The sequence below is a fragment of the Centruroides sculpturatus genome, unplaced genomic scaffold, assembly GCF_000671375.1.
Source record: "Centruroides sculpturatus isolate CEXI.00-Female unplaced genomic scaffold, Cexi_2.0 scaffold494, whole genome shotgun sequence".
Classification (NCBI taxonomy): Eukaryota; Metazoa; Arthropoda; class Arachnida; order Scorpiones; family Buthidae; genus Centruroides; species Centruroides sculpturatus.
The window spans coordinates 479,624-504,818 of NW_019384697.1; the positions used below are offsets into that span (position 1 = coordinate 479,624).

General features: G+C 30.8%; 1 protein-coding gene across 4 annotated transcripts; it reads left to right on the forward strand.

Annotated features, from left to right (window-relative positions):
• Nucleotides 1–244: 244 nt before the first annotated feature.
• On the forward strand, nucleotides 245–24,556 carry LOC111627474 (ecdysone 20-monooxygenase-like). Of its 4 annotated transcripts, none has more exons than XM_023371047.1 (10): nucleotides 245–382; nucleotides 2,095–2,312; nucleotides 2,587–2,824; nucleotides 2,992–3,185; nucleotides 3,339–3,540; nucleotides 3,607–3,775; nucleotides 23,734–23,897; nucleotides 23,967–24,045; nucleotides 24,119–24,316; nucleotides 24,396–24,556. In XM_023371047.1, the coding sequence occupies exons 1-10, from the start codon at nucleotides 369–371 to the stop codon at nucleotides 24,501–24,503; spliced, it is 1,584 nt and encodes a 527-aa protein (XP_023226815.1). In that variant the 5' UTR covers nucleotides 245–368; the 3' UTR covers nucleotides 24,504–24,556. The 4 variants fall into 4 exon arrangements, with proteins under 4 accessions (XP_023226815.1, XP_023226816.1, XP_023226817.1 ...); XM_023371048.1 differs by lacking the exon at nucleotides 245–382 and adding an exon at nucleotides 405–426; XM_023371049.1 differs by lacking the exon at nucleotides 245–382 and adding an exon at nucleotides 1,040–1,113.
• The last annotated feature ends 639 nt before the right edge of the window (nucleotides 24,557–25,195 follow it).

Sequence of the window (25,195 nt, forward strand, 5' to 3'; positions counted from 1 at the left end):
AGATAATTATTTCCCTATGCAAGCTAAAAGCCTTAATTATTATGAGCCATATTTATTATTTAAGAAACAATAAATGACTTTTGAAGAATTTGAACGTAAAGCGTCGTGTTCGGTATTCATCTTCTCTCCGAGAGTAGACAATGTGGGCTTGTATTTTCAAAACTTCCTTTGATATCGCGCCACACTCGCTCTTTCCGTCCCTGACCTTCAAACACTATACTCTGGTCACATGACTAGTCATAGATCGGTCCAATTGGCCGCAGCGACCGAATAATGTTAAACGTGTTTATACAGTATATCGGGGTGTGTTATATACAGTATGAGCACATCACAGGAACCGCTTGCTACGGTGCTGGACACCCATTTGAATGATTACTTTAGGGTAAGGCACTTGCATCTATAATTTCACTTATGCTACTTCACTATGTAAGTTTTTTCTATCACATTCTTTATTTATATTCGAAACCGTTACGCATACGAGTTGTAAACTTTTATAAATTAGTTTTGGCTATAAAAGAACGTTTTTTATACTGTTTTTTTACAACCGATCTTTAATCTCGTGTAGGTGTATTTCTAGAAAAAAAAAATTATATATATAAAGTTGATTAGCAAGTCGGGGAATCGTTAGTTATTATCTTATTCTATAGCTGGCAAGGCAAAGGAGGCTATTATCGAGGCATTTAAATTGTTCTTCAATAGAAAATTACTTTGGGGAATTTATTTTCTTGATTACTTTTGTCGTTCGAGTGTTTTTTACGTATGTCAATTCCGTTATAAAGTGACTCCAATTGAATTAGATCATTATTGGATTCTGAAAACTATTTTATCATTTGCTTATAAAAGAAAAAAAAAACTATAATTTCAACTTCGAGAGAGAAATTTTTACGATATTTTTTGTGTCGAATTTAACATGAGTTTTATCGTTATTTTATCGTGAAGTCACGGAAGATAACTGGATAAAGATGTATCAATTATGTAAAAGATACAGGAAGTAAAAACCACCCTCAGTTGTTCGAAGCATCCAAAAGAAGAAAGAGGTGAGTGAACTTCCGATAGTGGAGGACAATCACCTTTTAAGAGCTCACTTTCGCTAGTGATAAAGGTGTTCAACAGGTGAGTTTGGTCGTAGGGGAATGTAAATTTAACGGTTAAACAGAATGTTAATAGCCATTCGCTCGACACTTTGTTAAATTTACGTTCAAAATTTTTAGTATTCGTAAAGTTCGGAAAATAATCTTTAAAAAAAAAGTACGTAAATAAGTAAGACAATTCGACTTTTTTAAATTTATTTTTTTTATACGTCCTCTCATCGAAATCTCTGCAATAACTTCCTTTCCTGTTCTGGAATTCTTGTAAAAAAATGAACTTCAAAAAATGATCGTTTAAATGACATTGCACTTACGCCGATTTAGATATAATTTAATATTTAATATATATATTTATATAAAGGGTTAACAAAAGGATAGCAATTGGAATCTTTTAAACGTGTAAATTGAGCTTCGGAATTCTCGATAGAATATGTTGGATCTATACAAATGAAACGTTTTAAAGGCGTTTATAATGAAAAAAATTGTATAAAGCTTTAGAATAGATCTTCGCTTCTTTAATATAAATAGAACCTAATAAACTTTGGCATTTATTTAATTAAAAGATAAGGTAAATTACACTAATCTATACAGTGTTTTAGTTTATTGCTTTCTTTAAAAAATTCATTTCAATTTATTTAGAAGAAATATAACGATTTTCTTTAGATTAATCATTGACATGGTATATATTAGTTACGTTCCATTTGTTTTGATATATTATTATTATTAGTATTTTAGAAAAATCCTTCATAAAAATCTATACTGACTGTTAAACCTTATTTAGCAATAGCTATAAACAAGTTGAAATATCATTTATATTGTTTTGAAAGGTTATATCCGTCAGTTGTTTTAAGAAAAACGATCCAATGTCATTGGTGATGTTGATAACATATCAAAGGTACAATAAAACGAACTATTTACAGCGCAAAACCGATTATATTCCTCTAGAGAAATAGAAAATGTTCTTAATGGTAAATTTACTTTTCTCAGCGAATTGTTTTTCTTTCAGAATTATGTGTACGTCATGCTGGAGGAAGAGCATTCGATATATAGCATCGGGCCGTCTTTTTGCGTCATCGAGGGCCTCTTTACCTTTGGACGATGCACGCGACGATAAGAAAGTTGAAATGTTAACGGCACTGAAAAGGGCGCCTTCTTTGCACGATCTTCCCGGGCCAAAGCCGTCGTTTCCATTTATAGGAACTGGATGGCAATATTTTCGATGGAGTAAGAACTCGGATACGTTTTCATAATTTCAAATTTAAAATTGTATAACGAAACTCCGCTTTTTAAAAACATAAATATTTATTATTTAATATACTTGATCTTCTATTTCTATACTACATATTAACGAATTTTTTTTTTAATTTTTATTTTTTTATTGTTAAACCTACTCGTATTGCGCAGCTGTTATAACAACGCTTAAAGCCAGGTGCGTTTAACGGTTACGACGGAAGCGGCGGAATAAATACGGACTTTGATAATTTCCCTTGTTTTATAGGCAGATATAATTTATACAAATTACACGAAGCTAATTTGGACAAGTACAGACGCTACGGCCCCATCGTCAGGGAAGAATATCAATGGCGAAGACCGGTAGTACATCTTTTCAAACCCGAGGATTTCGAAACGGTTTTTCGTCATCAAGGAAAATATCCTTTAAGACCAGTCAGCGAATTTTTAAAATATTATCGTTTGAACAATCCTCAAAAATACGACAGCGTCGGATTAGTTAATTCGTAAGTTGATCTTCATTCTGATAAACAGTATAACCTAATAAAAAAAAAGATCAGATAAATAAATAAATGCCGTTACTTATAGCCTACACTACTCGAAATAATAGGCTTTTTGTTAATGTAATTCTGAGTAGATGTTTTTTTTTACCAGATTATTTTTTTCCTCCAAGGGTTGGCGAGGAATGGTATCGACTGCGTTCGGCTTTAACACCGGTTCTGATGAAAATGAAATCTCTACACGGAATGTTATCTCATCAAAACGAAATATGCGATGATTTTCTCACATTTATTCGAAGAATTCGTCAAAAAGACACCAACCAAATTACAGATCTTCAAGATGTACTTTATAGATTAGCCTTAGAGTGTAAGTATTTTTTCTTAAATAATTTACGCCATATGGCAATGAAATAAGATTATTTCACTTCCATCTGGTTGATTGTCAGTCGCACTTGCGGTTGATAATTTTTTTTTTCTTTTTTCCTAATATGTTTTCTAAACTTTAATGTCGGACTTTCAGCCATTTGCGTCATGTGCATGGATTGCCGTTTAGGTAGTTTAGATCCGAAATTAAAACCAGATTCCGATGCTCAAATTATGATCGCCGCGTCTAAAAAGATGTTCGAAGCTTATCAGAAATTATACTACGGTCTTCCTCTGTGGAAATATTTTAAAACTCCCGCCTACCAAAAATTAGACGAAGCAGAAAGTGCAGTTTACAGGTTAGTGCAGAAATTTTTATCTTTTTTTTACTATAAAATCATTTTAAAAATTTTTAATAATTTCAGTTCGGCCTCCAAATATATCGAAAAGGCTTTAAAACGTTTGGAAAACGGAAAAGATAAAAAGCACAACAAGTATAACAGCGTTTTGGAGACTTTAGTTCAAGTTAATGGTTTGTCAGAAAAAGAAACTCGAATGGCCATTATCGATTTCATTTCTGGAGGAATATTCACAGCAAGTATCAATTTACTGGTTCTTTAGTCATGTAAGAATTATAAATTAATATATTCGTGTAAATTGACGGCCGGATGACCGAAACGCTCTACTACTACCATCTAGCCATCGTGAATATGAGAATCTCGGGATCCTCACAAAAATATCGATAGATTTGATGGAGATATGTCGAGTGCCGTTCCTTAATACCGGGCGGCTCCATGGTAAATCAGCCCAACCCCACGATGGAGACAAAAATAAATCTTTTTAATACTTACAGAATGAAAACATGTTTTAAAAACATCGTATAAATTAATAAATACGTAGGGCCCCCAGAGAATGACAGGAGAAAATACATGTTGGGCCATACAGAAAATTATATGATTAGGCTTTACTAAAGTAAAATATATAAACGAAAAGAAATTGTATAGGGCAGTTTGCTCCTTTTGTTCTCCTCTGGACGTCCTTACGTAACATTGTATCTATTTAGCAAAGTGGACGTATATCTCGCAACTAGAAGGATCCAAGTTCGAATTATATTCAAAAGAGGTTTCAATTTTTTAGTTCAAATATACAAAAAGGTTACATATCAATACAATGAAAGAAAGTTAATGCACTGTAATTTAATAAAGCGAAGTTTGTGAAGATGTTGCATTATGTAATTAAATTTGGACGGTGATTAAGATAATCTAAAGCTATTTTATTTCTTAACTACTTAACTGTTACGATACGATACAATAATAGAATTTTATTATTTGAATAAGAGTTTTTCGGGATATTTTTAGAATTATTAATGTGTATGTGAAATATAAATAGAGCTGAATTATTCTATCAATATTTAATAACATAACAATAAATATTCAGCATTTATGATTAATGGTAAGGCATTTTATTGTTATCGCTACGCAGTCGATACATTGGACAGAAAGTTCTCAAATTACGGAGAGAAATATCTACAGATGATTCTCAAAGTAAAATTAAATGGATATTATTGATATAAATCTCTCAAACTATTATATTAATTTTATTTTTTACTTATAAATATATAATATTTTTTCATTGTTATATAAATTTTATAAAATACATTTAGTACATATTGTTATGAAGATTATAATATATTATTATAAGCTTACAAAGATTACAAAGCTTATTATAGTTTCGATTTGTAGAGTTGTACTCATAAGTTAAGTTGCTTTATATCGATTTAACGTTATAAGAGAATTTATATGCAAAGGTTCTTGATTACTGACATAGAATATGTTTAATAGTCCTATTTGAAATTATGAAATAAAATTATCATTGTTTTCAGGAATGTAAATATTCGTTTTATACTTTAATATTAATATCGAAATATATATTTTTAATGTGATGAATAAGAACATTTTTCATTTAGGGGAGACCGGGGCAACTTCGGCATGCGGGGCAAGTTTGTCAAGCGCTTTTTTTTAAAAACAAATTAAAAGGAGACTTTGGTTATAGGTTAGGCAGTTGAGTTTTATTGGTGGCTTGTTGAGTGTAGTGTTTTTATTGTTCTCCAACAAGCGTAGTTGAATTATCAAGCAAATTTTCATTTTCGTTCAATTCCATATAATATTTTTTTTCCATTTATATTGAATTGGCAGGTTTTGTTATAATTCCATGATAACGAAAGTTACTTTTCCTGTTAGAAGGATGTAACTTCAACTTATTCACGTGGCCAGATCGTGGCTTGGCATTCTGTTCTCAGGGTTGTACTTAATGTTTCGAAATCATGACTAGCGGGGTAAGATCGGCAACATAAAGCCACATTAGAAGCAAAGGATAAAAATCAAACAGATGATAAATGAAAACATGTTTGCATTTGTTATTCATGTATATATGTCTTTGAACTTGCATTTCGTTGTAATAATATTAAATGGGTGTTGGATTTGTATTTCTTTGTTTTAATAGTGAATTCCAACTTATACATTGTTAATAACATAATTTTATATACGTGCCTATCTTGCCCCATTACTGTTGCCCCTATACCAGGGGCAACTTTAATAAAAATAATTAAAATAATTACAACTTTACAAAAAGAGAGAAGTTGCCGATCTTGCCCCTATACCCGGGGCAACTTCGTCAATTTCTCTCTTCTTGTAAAGTTGTAATTATTTTAATTATTTTTATTTCCAAACTGATTTTAACCAGTTCTATAGTAAGGTAACATTCCAATAGACAATATGCAAAGCTTTTTTTTTCAGTTTACAGCAGTATTTATTACACAAAATTTAAGTAAAGCTTAACATGCCGATCTTGCCCCGGTCTCCCCTATATAAACCTTATCGTTTCTTATCTTTAAAAAAAAATAAATTTTAAAAAGATATTTTATGCTAGGTTTTAAATAAAATAATATTTGAACAATACATCATCATATATTTATCTCAAGATAAATATATATTTAAAACTGAACTTTTACATGAACTTGCCATGTGTAGAGATGAAAATTAACTTATAAAAATAATATTTTTACTTACCATCTTTGTTCAGAGAAAAATCATCGAAACGAGTTAATACTTAAAATTATCATTAGCGCTTTCAGATGTTCAACGATTAGCGGAAATGCGTCAAAATAGAGCTACAGAAATTTGATTGAACCTTGAGTATAAAAGAAAAACACACTTAAATTTCTATTATCAATTACGTTATGTACATTTGATATTAAAAAGGACGTAAGAATCTTCGAGTGTCTCCTTTGATCTCAGATATTAAAGACATTATACTTAGTTGAAACTTGAATTCATGTCAAACATTGTTTGAACTGTAAAAATACTCAATTGATACTTGAAAAATCTTGTGTTTAAGTGGTAATACAACTTGTCAAATTTTCTTAACTTAATTTTAAAAAGATACAGCATAGTTACAGTTCAAATTCCTTTAAAAGTAGTTAATTCGTGGTTATATCATTTTTCTTTTTAATTTTTCCTCACAACTCTGAGAAATAGTGTTGAAAATTTTAAAAATAAAATCAGTATGCATTAATATATTTAAATTTTCACCATACAAGAAGGTATAACATACAGTTTGTTAACATATAACAACACGGAAAATTATTTGTGTTAACATTAACACAAATAATTTTCCGTGTTGAAATATTACATAATTTCTTCCTTAGAAGTGTATTTATTTCATAATGGAGTAGTAATTTAGATAATTCTGTATGCGATTTCTAAAAATTAAACAACAAATATATTTACCATCATGGCAGAATTAACCCTTGATATTCAGGTTCAAATAACAAGGTCATTTAGTTGAGAGATAATAATTTTTAAAGCAGACGGCTGTAGATAAATGCATTATATAAGCATAGATTATTACTGCAGGCATTTATTGCGTTAAGATTACTATTGATGGTATGGGTTATCGTGTTGTATATATAAATTCTATCAACTAATTTCAACTACATGTTTATTGTTTGTAATGGCTCAATATACTTAGTTACGAATGCATATAGACGTTCAAATTTAAACTGTACAGTGTTTATAATTTTTTATTATATGATGTGTTTAAAATATAATATTTCATTCCTATTGGAATATGAATTTCGTAACTTTCGCCCTTTACATACAGTAAATAATTTATATAAAAGTTTACGTGCGCTTTATTGCATGAAATTTCAATTCAACTTATCCACATCTACTAAAAAGTTACTAAAATATAACAAATAATAGAAAAGGTTATCAATAAACGATTTTAAAGAAATCCAATTACATTATAAAATTAATATTACCTCTAATTATTTAATTTTTCTATTTATTTAGTATTAGATTTTTTGAAGGTCTCCTAAAAAGTGGACCTGTGCAATTCTCGTAAGTAGTAATGGATCAAGATTTAACATTGAACAAGAAATAAACGTTTCATTTCTTTTTACTAATTAAATTTTAATGCCACTTAGTACAATAATAATATAAAATTTTATAAAACATTAATGAAGATTAATCGGTCCTTAGGTTATACTCAGACAACGAATAATCAGATATCTACTGAGATAAGAACTGTAAAAGATGGAAATTTTATTAATCCCAATTATTTTGAAACTACTAATGTATAAAATATTGTCTTCAACCCCCCGACAGAAGCAGAAAAATGAATTGAGTCATTGCTATAATTACCAATAATCTGCTTTTAACGGATTGGAATGATGGTTTGTAGCAATGCAACACGTGGGCGATCCTCCAAGGAAGGATGCCTCACGGGAGGACTTTCTACGGGAAACTGGCCCCTATTTAGGTGTTATTTAAAACAAGTCGCGTGGAGTTATCTCCGTACGAAAAGTAACTTTCGAGTAAAATGTTATCAGATTTCACGAGAAACAGAATCATATTCTATGGTCTTTTCAACAACACTTATTTGATAGTGTAAACCTGAACAACGATTCTTTGATACAAATATGCATTGTAAACTCATAGTAGAGTGAGTCCTACTAACCCACATATTCTATTCCTGCTTTCAACAATAATTCCTTTATATGAACGTAGAATTTTAATAAATTATCATTGCAAAATACGGTTTACGCATAGAATTCTTACTTAACATTTTTCACCCTATGTGTACTAAAAACCCCTTTTCCATACTTATCGTGGGTTCGGCAGACCCACAATGGGGACAACCGGATAGTGAGGAAGAAGCCTTGACATATCCAGAACAGATCACTCCCTGAAAAATTTCGGAGTTGTTCGCCGGAATTTTATTCCGGATCCCCACAGTGGTTGGTTAACATCTTAACCATTCGACTATCCTCGAAATTTTTACTGTAACATTTCTATATTAAATCGTATTATATGATTTTAATTATTTTTAAGTTCTAATATTATACTATTTACTATAATAATAATAATAATAAAACTTCAGAGAAAATAATAAGGATTAAATTTAAAATTTTGAGAGGAAGATTCGATTGGAATGGATTAATGGTATAGGACAACACAACACGTGGGCGGTTTGTCAGGAAAGGTGCACCTATTGGGAGGACTTCTACGGGAAACTGGCCCTTATTTGTGTGTTCTACATGTGAAGAAAACCTGGAAAATTCCACGCGATTAGACCCTTGGCGAGGCGCGAATCCACAACCAGTGGTTCAGTATCCATTCGGCTATTAGTGGCTTTGGGAAGAGAAATTCACCAGTTAACCCTATAAGTTAATATGCAAATCCAAGAATTTTTTAAATAGCAATTAATCAGACTAACATCAATTATTATTTATAAAAGTACATATAAAATATGACGTTTAAAACTCATAAAAAATAAAGAAATAATTGCGAATTTGCTTGCAGCGATCTAATCAGGTTTTAGTAAAACTGAGGATAAATATGGGAAGTGGGTGTTTTGATAAATGACGGAGAAGAATTTTAAATGAAACAACTTGGAATTACAAGGCAGAGATTCCAAAATGACGGTAATCTTCATTCACTGATTAAGTTCAGGTAGAAAAGTGCACGAATAATGAAAATGATACAGAAAAATTCTAAGAATACGTGATTCTGGTTGGTGATAAATGGACGAAAATGTAGTCAAATTCACGAATATCGTTCGTATGACAATCAGTATCTAATGGGACCTTATTATATTATAATGTAGAAAGTGTGTGGGAATTTTTACGAAGGACTAAACCACGAAATCCAATACATTTCCATGTGAACAAACTTTATATAATACACGGAGAAAAAAAAGAGGCTTTTAATATGTTTTAAATTCTAAATTGTTCAAGTAGTCTTAGTCAGTTATTTATCTTAATCACTTTTAAATACAAATTTACGCAAGTAAGCACGAAGGTTAAGAAAAATAATAATAATAAATTTGAAGCGATTAGTGTGAGAATTTTAAAGTCAAACTGTATAAAATGTATAAGAAAATAAAAGGTCAGCGGAAATAATTTCGAAATTCCAGGAAAAAGAGATTTGGAGATAATCAAAATATATACAAAGTTCTACATATAATATTACAGATCTTGATAAAGATAATTCTGTGGAATATTAAAATTATTATTTAGCAAAGCAGAAAAGAAATGCATTTTTATAAATATGAATGTTTTACGTTGTCGTAAAACTACATTAGAGTATTAATATAAAACTAGTTTAAAACGAAGCATAAAATAGGTATGAAAATAAGTAAGTTAAAAACATATTCGAATGTTCGAAACATTTCAGAAAAAATAAGAGCCTGTAGCATGTATGTTTATAACTAAAACTAATTGAACTACAAGAAAATTTGTTTTGCTTTGGTTTGATAGAATTTGGCAATGAAACTCATGGCCATGCATCTCGGAAGGCCTTTCTACGGGCATAACACACAACACACAACACACATGTGAAGAAGAAAACCCGGATAACTCTACGTGGTTAGCCCTTTGGCGAGGCGCGAACCCGTGACCAGTGTTCATTCGTTATATCCACTCAGTCAATGGTAGACAAATATAAAAGACGAAAGAATATATCAAAAAAATAAATAAAAAACAGTTAAATACGAATTTGTTCCATGTATTTAAATGTTAAAAACTTTTATTAATTTAAATTCATATTTATACATTCTTTTATTTGTAAAACTCTCCTTTTGTTGTGAAGCCAAGTGATAAATAGGATGCACGTTTTAAATTTCATGTTAATAAATTTTTAATATTAATGTGTTAAGAGAATTAATAAAACTTAATTAATAAAATATTAAATAATTTAGCAGCAATTAGGACTGAGAACAAAGTTAATTTAGTGAAGAAAACTGTCAAAAATGAAGGAAACGCTAATTCTAATTAGTAGCCTACTAATAAATTTTAATAATTAAAAATATAGGATTAATTGGAGAGGTCTTATATATATATATATTAATATTTTTCAAATCATTTTACTTTATTATTCTCCGATTCTAATTTATGATAAAATGCTTTCCTGATTTAGAATAAAGTCGTAAACACTTGATATGTATACGCCTGTATCTATTAAATAATTGTACTGTCACATTATTATATACATATATGTATGTATATATGGAGTTTTGGTCGACGACTTAGTCATTAGTAGTTAATAATGAGCTTAAGTAACTATATTCCAGATCGGAAAATAGTTAACTGTACTGCAATTAACGGTTACATTTTGTGATCCGATACTCTTTATACACGTCAATATCGTATGACACTTGACTGCATTAAGATAAATATTCTCGATATAATTAGATTGCATCCTAATGCAGTTTATCTTTCATCTAATATTGAATTTTATTATTATTTTTCTCATTTAGATAATTATATTTATTTTTAAAAAGTAATGATATATATTATTTAAAAAGCACGAAATGTGAAATAATTATAAATATTTAAAAAAGATTTATCACAATACATTGAGGAGATGTAAATTAATTTTTATTTGGTTATTCTCTAGTGTCTCTCTTTTAAAATAGTTTTATCTCGGATAAACAGTCGGTAAAGAAGTTTTAAAGATCTTAACTCATTTTTTAGATACAGTATTTACATAACAACCGATGGAGGTTTTTAAAAAAAGTTATATCTTATTACTTTTTAGTGTTTTAATTTGAAAGAATTATATTAGCAGTTTCGTGAAAAATGGAGTAATTTTTAAAATAAACTAGAATGGCGGTGAAAGCATAGGCCTAATGCTCCGGGATCGAATCCCGACGAACAATTCCAGGAATTTTTCGGTGTGATATGACCCGGTTATGCTGGCTCCCATCGCTCACCACTCGGGCACCCTCATTGTAGATCTAACCGATTCACGGTGGGATTTTTTTTGTCTCTTTCCGTTCTGTGAGCACCCAGAGCGTCCCTGGGTGCTCACAGACGACAAAAGGAACAAACTGTCCCGGGCTTCGAGAAAGTAAAGAGCCTCTTTTTTGATTCACTTCTCTTACTTTAAGATAATTTAATTTGCTGTGGTATTTACCTATATTTTCCTAGACCCCCGTTATCCTCTGACAGGCCCCGTGAGCACATAGAAGACCCTTTTAATGATATCCATCGTGGGTTCGGCCAGGTCCACAACGGAGACGGCTGGGTGGTGAGGGACCATTGATGGGTGTGATTGAAAAGCCCCTCTTAGCTCCCATGGGACGGAAGAGCCCAATTAATAATAAATAATGCAACATATCCAATTAAATATTTCTATTAATTAAAAACAATTAATATAAAATTTACTTTTACAAATGTATAAGTAATTTAATTTATATAATACACAAAAGTTTAAAATAATTATATCAGTGTTGAATTTTTATCGAAAATAAAAATATTGGAATTATTAAAATATTTGTTTGTATATGTCTGATTTAAATAATAAAAATGAATTAAATCAGACATTAGAATTATTATTTATCCAAGACTATTTTATATTTAAAAATGACCTTTATCCTGGTGCAAATGATACTAGTTAAATATTGAAAGAACTTTAAACATACAAACATATTTTGTATGTTTAATACTTTAAGCGCATATAGGCTATATATATATTTTAAGCATACAAACATATTTTGAGATTATAAATTTAAGTTTTAATAAAAAGAAATTCAAAGTGTCAAATAGTGCGTATTTTGAATAAACGATTCGTCTTTATATTTACAAATTTAATATAAATTCGTTCGTGAAAAATAAGTTAAGAATGGATTTATATTAATTTTATCTCTATCGAGTAGCGCTGGGTTTTTAAATATATTATTAGAGTTACATATGTTTATAGCGCTTTAATTGCCGTATAAATCATCTTTTTAGCTTACTAAACTTGTTCTTTATTAAAAAATATAAACATGAAATTTGTACAATAAGTTCTTGCATTTATATAAAATTCATAACCTAAAATTGAATATTCTAGTATCTAAAAAATTATCAAATAAATAAGTATTCAAATTAGATTTTTAAAACATTTTCCGTCCTATGGGCACTGAGAGGGCCTTTTTTCCCACATCCATTGTATGTTCCGCTAGTTTGTTTGTTTTATTTATTAAGTTATGACAATGCAGCACTTGGGCGATCTGCCTAGGGTGAATGCCTTCCCGGAGCTCTTTTTAACGGTAACTGCGTATTTAGGCGTTACAGACGTGGAGAAAACTCGAAAAACGCCACGTGGCCAGCCCGTCCTGGCGAGGCGCGAACTGACGACCGAACTTAGTGTTCAGGGAACGGAACCACTTGGCCACTGGTGTGCCGTAGGTTCCGCTAGATTCATAATAGTTGCGGTCGAGTGATGAGGGACTGGGCCCATATATCTGGGACGTACTCTCCATACAAACAGCAGCGTCGATCTATATATACATATACACGCACATATATACAGTATATAGGGGGTTCAAGCTAATGACAATGAGCAAGAAAATTTCTCACTGTCGGGTTTTGAGTGGGTATAAAAAATAAGGTTTCCAATCAATCAATAGCAGATCCAGAAATCATTAGAGGGAGTGCAATAAGGAAGCAATATGCCTTGCAAGTTTTTAATACCTGAAGTACCCAGATTTATTCGGAAAAACTCCAGGAGGAGGTGCAACTACGCCATTAATCCATCCCTGGCTGTATTGTTGTGCACAGTACTTGTTTCTACTTCTAAGTTTTGAAGTATGGAATAAAAAGAATATATTGGGAGGGGTCATGCTTCCCTTATCCCTTACGGATCGACGACGTTCGTGCATGCAAAATGCCTGGGGTTGTTCGCTGGGATTTGATCCCAGGTCCTCAGAACGGTAGGCATGATGCATTAACCTCCTCGGATTGGATTGATGGTAGAAGGCAACATAATACGTGGGCGAGTTGCCAAGGGAGTGTGCATGACTCTCAGAAGAACTTACGGACTCTATTTAGGAGTTAGACACGCAAGCAAAACTCCATAAGATCGTCCCCAATTACCAGAATAACTGGTAATTGGATGCGAACCCGCGACTAATTACCCGTGTTCGGAGGTTTTATCCACTCAGGCATCTGATATAATTTATTAATTTCTTTTTTTCGTTCTTTCTTCTATCAATTTATTCTACTAGACAGGGTTTTCTGATATATTAGCTCTGAACATGACTTGGATCGATTTTCCAATTTGTATGCAATTTAGAGGGGGAAAATTGCCAATTTGTTTTTAGCAGTAATATTCATAAAATATTTATGAACATTCTACTAGAAATATAATAGTTTGAAAATTAATATATTTTATTACATTAAAATAGCTCTAATTGACAGAAATATAATATAAAAATTTGTAAGACTACAGTCCGTTTCAAAATTATAAACACACCCAACTTTTTTCAATAACAAAAACATTAACAATAGTAATGTATTTATTATATCAGTATGTTGTTTACAACATCAATTTAAACATTTTCTATTTTTTTAGAGAAATTTTTAGAGCTATCTGACAATTACAAAAAAAACTTATCACAGATTTTCAATTTTTGATTTTTTCAAAAGTATAAACACAGGTGCATAAAAAAATTGTGATGCCTCAATATTTTGTAGGTCCACCATTTGATTTAATTAATTCAAATACTCTATCAGGCATACATTTTACTAGTTTTTCAAGTTCTTGTTTAATATTTTCCCAACAATCCATGATAACTAATTTCAGTTCGTTTACAATGTTGTATTCTCTGTTTTGACCATAAACAAGACAACTCATAATGCCCCAAACATTCTCTACCGGATTTATATCAGGGCTCCATGATGGCCAATCAATTACATTAATTAATGTACACTCACTCAGCATTAGTATATAAATCAAAAAACCACAACACCTTAATTTGCTGAGAAAAAATTTAATGTAAAGCAAACGTTTTCAGCCAAATCAGTTGGCCATCGTCAGGCTAAGAACATTCGAATATAAATAAAATAGAACAAAAATTTAAATACAAATAAAATAAAATAACGAGCGAAATATATATATAAATGTATAAAGAATAATAAAATAAATAAAAATTATTGTTACAAATAACAAAAAATGTACATGAAAAAATAAGCATAGGTTAATTAAATATTAAAACGTTATATAGAAATTCAGTGAAATGCACTTTATGCAAAAAAATATTAAAATCGCCGCAATAAATTAAGAGCTGTCCAATCGTTTGATAAGGTATTTCCAGGCCGAAGGCAACCCTTCAGAATCTCTAGAATTGATGCATGAATCATGCAATTTGCTTTTATATATTTCAATTTTTTCTGCGCAATTCGCCAATGTCGGTGAATGTACTTTGTGCTGAAAACGTTTGCTTTACATTAAATTTTTTCTCAGCAAATTAAGGTGGTGTGGTTTTTTGATTCAATTACATTAATTTCTTTTTCAGCAAACCAATTTTTAGTTGAATGTCAGCATTCTGTTGGAATTGCCAGTTAAGTGATCAAAAGCTATTAAATTTTGATACAACAATTCTTGATACTTTTCTGAATTCATTCTATCTTCTATAAATACAATGTCTGTTTTACCACCCATCCAAATCCTGCCCACACTATCACAGAGCCCCCACCTTGCTGTCTGCTCATTCTGACTTCTTTGTTCTTCCTCAAAACATGCCAATAATGACTATAACCGTCAAGTTCATCCAAATTCAATTTTTTTTCATCTGATAACATTATTTCTTTCTACTTCTCTTTCCATGTCATCTTGTCTTCGGCCCACTTTAATTAATTAATGTAGCTGTTTTGTGCAATTGTGTTAATTTCGGTTTGGCAGCCATATTTGTATTATGATTATGCATACATCTCCATACAGTTGCTGGTGAAACTGCAATTGGCAATGTTGATGCTGATTCTGACAGACAACTTGTTAACCGTCAGTAGCCGAAAAACCTTTCTTTCATTTCTAGGTGTAAGGAGGTGTAAGAGCCTTCCACATCGCTTATTTCTGCCATAATTTTCACCATGAGTTAACACATTTCTCACATGTAGATCGATTTACAATTGCCGAAATATGTCTTAGTGATTGTTCTGCTTCTTTTAGTTGGTAAATTTCACATATTTTCAACTCTGTTAGTGTTTTTCCATGAGGCATTGTTTTAAATCACAAAATATTGTTTAAAATTGCCACCACTTTTGTAATAATGAATAATACTATCTCTGATGACAACTAATTAAACGAATAATTTAAAAAAAATTATCATATTAATTTTATGCACCTGTGTTTATACTTTTGAAACAATCAAACATTGAAAATCTGCGATAATTTTCTTTTGTAATTGTTAGATTGCTCTAAAAATTTCAGAAAATGTTTAAATTGATGTTGTAAACAATATACTAATATAATAAATACATTACTATTTGTTAATGTTTTTTGTTATTGAAAGAAGTTTGGTGTGTTTATACGGACTGCATGAGAATTTATATCTTGTATTGAAGTGATCAAGTTTTTCCAGAAATAGGTATCAAAATATACATATTTAATTTTAAAAGTAATTGATGTGCATCCTAAATTTAGGGAAATGTTTAAAGTAAATAAATGAAAAATGTTTACTAAAACAACATCTATATGTATGTATATGTATGTATGACTTTAATTCGTGTAATGTCAAATTAATTCATAATCCTTTTACATAGATTCTCCTCGTGTGAATGTCACGATTTATATAGTCTTGTCTTATTTTGAAATCGTGATTTTATAAATGATGATTAAATAATTATTACTGCACGCATAAAAATTAAAATAATACGCTACACGATCAGGTAGAGTTTAAAAAACAATTATTATAATCGTTCAGTTTTATCAGTTGTTAATGTGGGTTGTCATTAAATTAACTTTTATGATCCATATACAGTCAAACCTGTGAAAGACGGTCAGGGGAACAAAAATAGCTATTCTTTGGAGATTATTTTGTATGCATTTTTGTTTTAAAAAATGTTTCTGAAAAGATTAGAGGTGGCCGTTATTAGAAGTTCGCCTGCAATACAGTACAGATATACTTTAGTTGTAGTCTAGGATAGATGTCGCCGACAGTGGTCTGTGGACCACTAATGGTCAGAGAGAATTTTGGTGGTCCATGGAGAAATTTGGACATTGATTAACTCAAGGTTACGCGAAGATTACGAAAGAAATGCAAAATGTTTGGTTGCTTTTTCTCACTCATTAGGGTTTTTTTTTATTCGAGTCTAAAACCAAACATGAAATGACTGTTATCAATAAATAATCAACAATAAATAATGTTGGGAGTGTAATTGTCGTCCTTCATGGAAAAGAGCCAAGAATCCATAAACTTATTTCATACAAGCAGCAACAAACTTCACGCTAATTTGATATAATTAAACAAGTGAATTTCATATTAGTAAAGTAAAATGGTAAATGTTCCATTTTACTTTATTTTATGATTAATATTCTAGAAATGTTTTATCGTTAAAAAAAATTTGATAGTGATCCGCAGGATTCAAAATTGTGAGTTTAGTGGTCCGTGAGGTCAGAAAGGTTGGCGACCACTGGTCTAGGCTACTATAAATCACATGAATTTTTTTATTGTATAATATAATGTACATTTGTTACGTTAATAATTTTAAAAACATTCTTAATAATATATCCGCTTAAAATAAGCTGAAAAATCATTATGTTAGCGACTAGTTACGCGTTTTTAGAACGCACCTCTCCAAATTTTTATGTATGTCTGTAGAATAATCGTTCTTAATTAGCAGGAATCTTCGTTTGCACGCACTCCAGAAATAAAAACTCACGCTTAAATTACGATCGCATTTATTTTATAAACTAAATCCGTGCGAATAATCCCACGTACATAAACAAAATATTGAATACAAAAAGTAAGTTTTTATAATAAACATTGTTCAATATATATCTTTCGATATACAATACTTGATGTTTTGAAGTTCATAAAAAGTGAATGATTTTACGTTGAATCGTAAATCATACACTTTGTACAGTACAAATGTGTAAACTGTAAAGATGTATGTGATAATTTACTAGATCCAAACAGGAACGCCAGTGTAATGCATTAAAGTGTCCTGCAATTAAACTGTTCTGACGGACATTTTAAACTACAGTATGTTAAAATGTCCGGCGAACACTATAGCATTGGTGTCAATGTGTCCGCCCTGGAATAGTAGTTTCGGTTTTAGTTTTAATATAGGCCTACATCAAAAGTCAAATGTAGCAATGGACTTTGAGAAACGTAACAACAGTGTCATATTTAGCAGATGAGACATCCATTTCATGCCGCTGATAACGAAAAGAGAATCAGATGCCAAGCATAATAGTTTACCTTAAAAAAAGACAAAATATTATATCATATTCGCGACGGTAAGTAGGCCTATTGAAAAATAGCTAATTGCATTAGTAAAATACCTCGTATAATACACAGTTAGAAAACTGTCTGGTTATTATATAAATAATAAAGATTTATATTTAATGTAATTAATTATTTAACGATATTTTTTAAACTTTGAAAAATCTAAATAGCAATAAGAACTTTTTATAAAATATTTACAGTACATCTGTCCCAGTGGAGGCACTTTATGTAGGAAAGCTAATTCAATTTACTTATAATTTTAAAAAAGGTTAATTTTATGTTCATACATTTGACTCAAAGTTGGAAGAGATCAGAATCTTTACAATTAACTGTCATAAAAATGATCATTTAAAAGAGAAAATTGTAATGATAATTGTAGAATTTAGGAATAATGTTAGTATTATCAAACTGTAGAACTACTCGAGGTCATTTTTGGAAGAAAAGCTTGTGTACTTTATTACGCGAGTAGAAATTATTTTAATAGGAAAAAGTATAAAAGGTGTAAACCTTTTTACGATATAAAATAATTCATACAATATAAAATATTAAATGTTACCATAATAAAACTCAAAATATTAAAAATTTGAACCACTACATTAATCTGCTGTTTTATTTTCAAAACAAACATTTGTATTAAAATGTTCAAATTTGACTTAAAGTCCTTGTTACATATTTTCATTTCTTTATAATCGAATAGCTTTTTTCCCAAGGACTCTAGCAGGTCGGGCACTTTTACCTAAATTAAACTGTCCGTCTAGAAATTTTAACGGGTGACACTGACAGGATTTCTTTCTGGGGGTGCATCAGTGTCCAATGGAACAATTAATTGGACGAAGTGATTGAAATTATTTATTCATTGTTTAAAAATTCAATTTATCTCGTATTATATTTGAAAGATTGCTTTGTACATTTATGAATAAAATAAGATCCTATTACTATTATTTTTCTCAATTTTCCATATTTTTTGTTTGTATTTTATTTTGAAGAATAGTCAAAATAACTTATTACCTTCTGAATTTTTTTAATGGTCAACAGAAATACATAACAAATTAATATAATTTAATAATTCATATTCCATTTCTGTAACATAAAAGAATAAGACAATCATATACTGTATATATCTGTAACGCTCCTTGTATCCAAGGGCACCGTGAGAAGTTGCACTTGCACTCCAAGACTATTAAAAAAATTCAGAATGTAATAAGTTATTTTGACTATTCTTCGAAATAAAATTCATTCCAAAAACTCTTTCCAGCAGTAATGATCCAGAGAGGTTTCTGCCACAAATGTGGTAACACTTTCTATTCTGGGAATATTAAAAGAAGCTTCGGAGTAAACGGGCAAAATTACTTCTTCAGAGAAATGAATCTGATATCTCTTAGGATATTTAACTCGTTTCCACAGATCCATATAATAGTTGTCTTCCGTTTGAAATTCATATTCTGTCGATTTCATTCGACATGATTGTTGGATATCTTGGACAGAGCCAATGAGAAATTAATAAATTTGCGGGAAGTTGGACTATCAATTCAGAATTAATAAGTTAGTGTGAAGTTCATTTTAAAAACAGTTATCTCAAGCACATGTCATTGTATTTTACAAAAATAATTTCTTGCATATTTTGATACTAAAATTGGAAAATATCAGTGCCATACTATCAAAAATAACAGCATATTGTAATAATTATTCACTTTATATAACTTTAAATATTTAGCCATATAAATTAATTTTTAAGCATGCAAATTATTATAGATGGTAGATTTTTTCCACGTGGATTATACACACAGTTTAGGATCTATTTTACGCATATTTTATTAGTAGACTTATCTAGTTAACAGCAGTGTCATATACAGAAGTACACCATTACTACTAATTGCCCAATAATTTTGTGTAATATTACGCAGTACGTAAAAATCCAGCAACGAGCTACTTAACTTTCCCTACAACAATTAAAAATTTGGTGTCGCCATATGTTATATTTTATTAAATTAAAAATATAAAAAGTCTCTATATTATAAAATGGCAAATAGCTTAATTTTCAAGCTAGGGATGGTTTTTATGAAAAATTGTAAAATCGTCATTAAGTCCGACCCTACTCGAGATACGATACATGACCCCATCTATCTCCTCATCCCGTCGACCTTTACCACTAAAATATATATAAGTTGACCAGATTAGAGTTGTTCTTGGTCTATTGTTCTCTTATAGTATGGAGGCACTTCGATCTAAACGAACGAGTTAAAGTAATTAACTTATGTTTATGAAGTTGTGAGGCGTTGAGCCAAGAGCGCGGGGAAAAGTTTGTGCACATACTCTCTTGCTCCTCGATAGCTTTCACTCATTCATAGATTCATAAAAGCATTATGTATTGTTTATAAAAAATATATAACGAGTTTGTTTTACAAAGTCAAATCTGCCTGATGTAATTTACTGACATTTCAGTAGTGTTTAAGAATTTTGAAGTAAAATTTAAATACAAAATTTGAATCTTAATATTTGGCAAAAGCTATAAATGAAAAATTTTATGCATACATCAATCTTAAGTTTTAATAATAAATTTTATAGTCTACATAAAAATTAATTTATTCGCCAGGGAGAAAAATGGGAAACTAAGTTAGGAGGTAAACTACTCTCACCAGACCATTCATCTTCAACCGAGACTTTTTCTGTCCTTCACTTAGGGTGCATTTAGTTTTTTAATCAAACAGATCGAAGATTACTGTAATCATTTAAATCCTATATACAAACGAACCATAGCGATCTGATCAACCTCTATCTACGTATACAAACGCCATCTAGGAACAACTGAATCGGGATCAAACTAATCTGAACGGAGAGTAGGATCGTTTGGATCGGATAAAAATATTAAAGATGACAACAAGCACGGTTAAAGCTAAGCTTATAGTTGACAGCAAAGAAAATTATGTTTAATTGTCGACAATGAGAAGTACTTAAAACTTAATGATGTTTTTACTTACTATTTATATTAAAATATCCGATAAATCGAGATGAAAAAATAAGTATTTAGAGACAATTTTGTGAAATTGTACAGCAAAAATGCATGGCGTGCACTCTCGCATTTTGCTGTTTTGTGAGTAAATTTATTCACAGTGTAAACACGATTCGATCCTACTTCTATACTTTTCGCCAATTAAAACACCATAGAAGCTATCCGTATCACGTGACAAAGACTGATCCGATCTTACAGATCGATCCATCAGTAACGAAAAATATATGTACCCTTAATTAATTAAATTAATAAATGTTATGTGGATTCACTCACTGAAGACTGGATTTAATGTTTAAATTGTTTTTTTATGGTGGTGGTGAACAATGCAGCCTTTTTGAAGGAACTAGTTCCATTATGATCTTTGTTAGCTTTGCAATCTTACCCCGCTTTCTGCGCAATCTTGTCCTGCAGGGATGGGGTAAGATTACAAATATTCATTGCTTTCGAAAAATCTTTTATATTAATTTCGTTTTGTATAATTTTTGTTCGGTTGGTTTACTTTTGTGAAGAACCTGTGTTGACAATATTTTTGAATATTGTTTTTAATGTAATACTTCATTATAGCAAAAAGTGCGCTCTTGCCCCACTTTCCCTTATATTTATAATCATTTACAATTAGTGTTGTTGAATTTTCTTTGTAAACAGCAAAATTTATTCTATGTGGAAATGAATGTTGGAAGTTGTAAACATGATCCAACAAGAATAATATTAACCGAACTATATATCCTATGATAAAATCGGTTTCGATCAACGTCGCAGTTTTCAAGAACCTAATGGCGACGTTAAGTGAGGACTTGGTGTACTTTCGACAAATCTCCCCTTTAATTATGTGTACAATAATTTATGAATCCTCCGATATTAAAAAGAAGACTTTAAAAAGTTCTGCAAATATTTTCTGATAGTTTATTCATACGACTGGCAACGGCTAGTAGTGTTGTAAGATAAATTCATATGCCACTAAAAAAAAGTCCACGTGGACGATGTCTCCATTCTGTCCTTTCTCCCCATCGCGTACGATGATGTACTTTTCACGACTCCTCGCCCCTTAAATGGTACACGCAATTTATGGACGGCTCTATTGCCACTTTCACACAAAAGTATGTTAACAATAGCAAGAGTCTTCCAAATACTATTGTAGATAGCAAGCACTTATCAATAGCTATATAAAAAGATTTGAGTAATTTTAAAACTTTGTTATAGGAAAGCTTCTACCATTTTCAGTTTATTTTTTACTATGGACTCCGTCCCTGACTACCTTAAGTGGAGCAGTCCAGAAGTAACTATTATATTTTTAAAATTATTTTAAACAATAATCGATGATAAGGCAAAAAGGAAGCATTAATTTAAAGCAATGAAAATAAATTAATAAATATATTTTAAAATAAATAGATGATGCTCAGTGATATTCTATAAGGCATCCAGGTAGAATTTCGACACCTGGAATATTTCATAAAATCTCTTTGGGGATTTTGGATTTACCTGGTAATGTACTCCACATCCTCTTTGGATTGCACAATTTTGTTTTCTGTAAGAAATCTGCTTCTATTGAACATTTCATAGCAACTAGTGTATATGTTACCATGAAAGACTGAAATTAGAGAATGTCGATATTCTCCGGTGAATGTCGACACATACAATATACATCGGTGAAAGACCGAATATTTGGTTAAAGTATTATACATTCGAACAATCGCCGGTGTATGTCGACAAGCACAGACAAGCCTTGGTGGAGGTCGAAACGACACCCGAGAAGCCGATGTTGACAGAAAGGCGACAATCTGTCGCCAATTTCTTCGCCGTTTCCTTCTGCTCAAATTGGTGATACCGTACGAATACAAGTCCCTGATATCGACCGTGGCCGTACGGATGCCCGAAATGTGTTGGTGGTTGTTGGAATAGAAGGCTCCGAATTTTATAAATTAGCAAACAAAAATGGTACCATCAAGCAGCTTTATACCCGTAATCAGTTCGTAATTTGTAAAGAAAAGTTACTTTCCAGAGATGAGGTTTCTTCTCAAGAAATATCGCTGAGAGAAGTCGCTAATTCAAAAAGTGGAGGGCAAGGCTACACACGCTGTCATTACAAAAGGATGTGTTCCACGAATAAATGCAGTTGTAAAACAAGGAACTCTTGTGCAATTCAAAGTGCCATAACAGTTTAAGCTGTTGCAATAAATAAGATTGTATGGTTAATGTTAATCACATAATTTATGTGTAAGTTTATTATTGTATTATTTTTTTTAATTATTATAATGATTTAGAATGTACTGTTTGTTTTACTTACATGTGCTGTTACTTAAGCTTTCTCCTATTTTGACATATTAAAAAGTTGCATTTTTGTCTTAACGTAATAAAAATATTTTTATTCAACATTCACCATCAGTGCATACTGAATGTCAACATTTGCCGGTGTAAGTGAGAAATAATGATATTTAGCAAATATTTCGTACATACATGAAACGACTGTGTGAATGCTGACATTCACTGGAGAATCTCAACATTCGCCAGATATCGGTCATTCACAGTAACATATATTAATATATAATATGATTTATGAGAAATATGCAAGATAATATTCAGTTTATATGAAAGATAAAAGGTTTATTTCATTATTAAATGTTTGAAAATTTCAAGAATATATATATATTAGCTATACATAAAAACAAATTACTATTATTCTATGCTTTTAAACATCAAATTGATGATAAAAAAACTTGATACTAACAGATTTTCAAAAATTAATCAGATTATTTTTCTATTGAATTAGGTAACCAATTCAATGTGCTTCCTACTGTATCATCTTGCAAAGAATCAAGATGTTCAAGCAAAATTGCATGAAGAATTACAGAGAATTATACCAGATGGAGAGGTAACAACTGAACACTTAGCAAGTTTACAATATTTGAAAGCCTGCGTCAAAGAAACTTTCAGGTTAATAATTAGTTTATGCTGTAATTCAAAATAAAATAAGAAGTTCCATATTTAATATTGTTTCCTTAGATTGACACCTACAGTTCCTTGCCTTACAAGAATTCTTCCAGAAGATGTAATATTATCTGGCTATTTAATTCCAGCTGGGGTAACTAAACTTATTAAACTGAATTTTAAGAATGACTAGAATAATAAACTATATATTTACATTTTTCTTGTAGACACCATTATTCTGTCATTTTAAAGTTTCTTGTGAACTTAGTGAAAATTTTCCTTCTCCCAAATCATTTTGGCCTGAACGATGGTTAAACAACAGAAATTCTATACATCCGTTCTGTATGCTGCCTTTTGGATTTGGTAATAGGATGTGTGTTGGCAGGAGATTCACTGAAATGGAATTATATATTACTGTTGCAAAGGTATGATTATTGCATAAAGTATTACAGTAATAACGGTTATGAAATTTGTAAAGAAAAATGGTTTAATTTTTACTTGCAGATAATTCAAAATTTTCATCTAGAAACTATCCATGAGAAATTAGGCATAATCCAGGCTTTCATTACTGTTCCCTCTCATCCAGTAGCAATAAAATTTCATGACAGATGATTTATTTTTTAATATTTAATTTTAGCAAAATTATATATATATATGATGTACAGNGAAAGACCGAATATTTGGTTAAAGTATTATACATTCGAACAATCGCCGGTGTATGTCGACAAGCACAGACAAGCCTTGGTGGAGGTCGAAACGACACCCGAGAAGCCGATGTTGACAGAAAGGCGACAATCTGTCGCCAATTTCTTCGCCGTTTCCTTCTGCTCAAATTGGTGATACTGTACGAATACAAGTCCCTGATATCGACCGTGGCCGTACGGATGCCCGAAATGTGTTGGTGGTTGTTGGAATAGAAGGCTCCAAATTTTATAAATTAGCAAACAAAAATGGTACCATCAAGCAGCTTTATACCCGTAATCAGTTCGTAATTTGTAAAGAAAAGTTACTTTCCATAGATGAGGTTTCTTCTCAAGAAATATCGCTGAGAGAAGTCGCTAATTCAAAAAGTGGAGGGCAAGGCTACACACGCTGTCATTACAAAAGGATGTGTTCCACGAATAAATGCAGTTGTAAAACAAGGAACTCTTGTGCAATTCAAAGTGCCATAACAGTTTAAGCTGTTGCAATAAATAAGATTGTATGGTTAATGTTAATCACATAATTTATGTGTAAGTTTATTATTGTATTATTTTTTTTAATTATTATAATGATTTAGAATGTACTGTTTGTTTTACTTACAT

What these genes read in the sequence shown, in the direction of transcription:
- LOC111627474 (XM_023371046.1), top strand. Translation starts at nt 1,952, where the DNA reads ATGTCATTGGTGATGTTGATAACATATCAAAG. An exon ending in GCTATTTAATTCCAGCTGGG is followed by an intron (nt 24,046 to 24,118) that starts GTAACTAAACTT and finishes TTTTTCTTGTAG; the next exon opens with ACACCATTATTCTGTCATTT. An exon ending in TATATATTACTGTTGCAAAG is followed by an intron (nt 24,317 to 24,395) that starts GTATGATTATTG and finishes TTTTACTTGCAG; the next exon opens with ATAATTCAAAATTTTCATCT.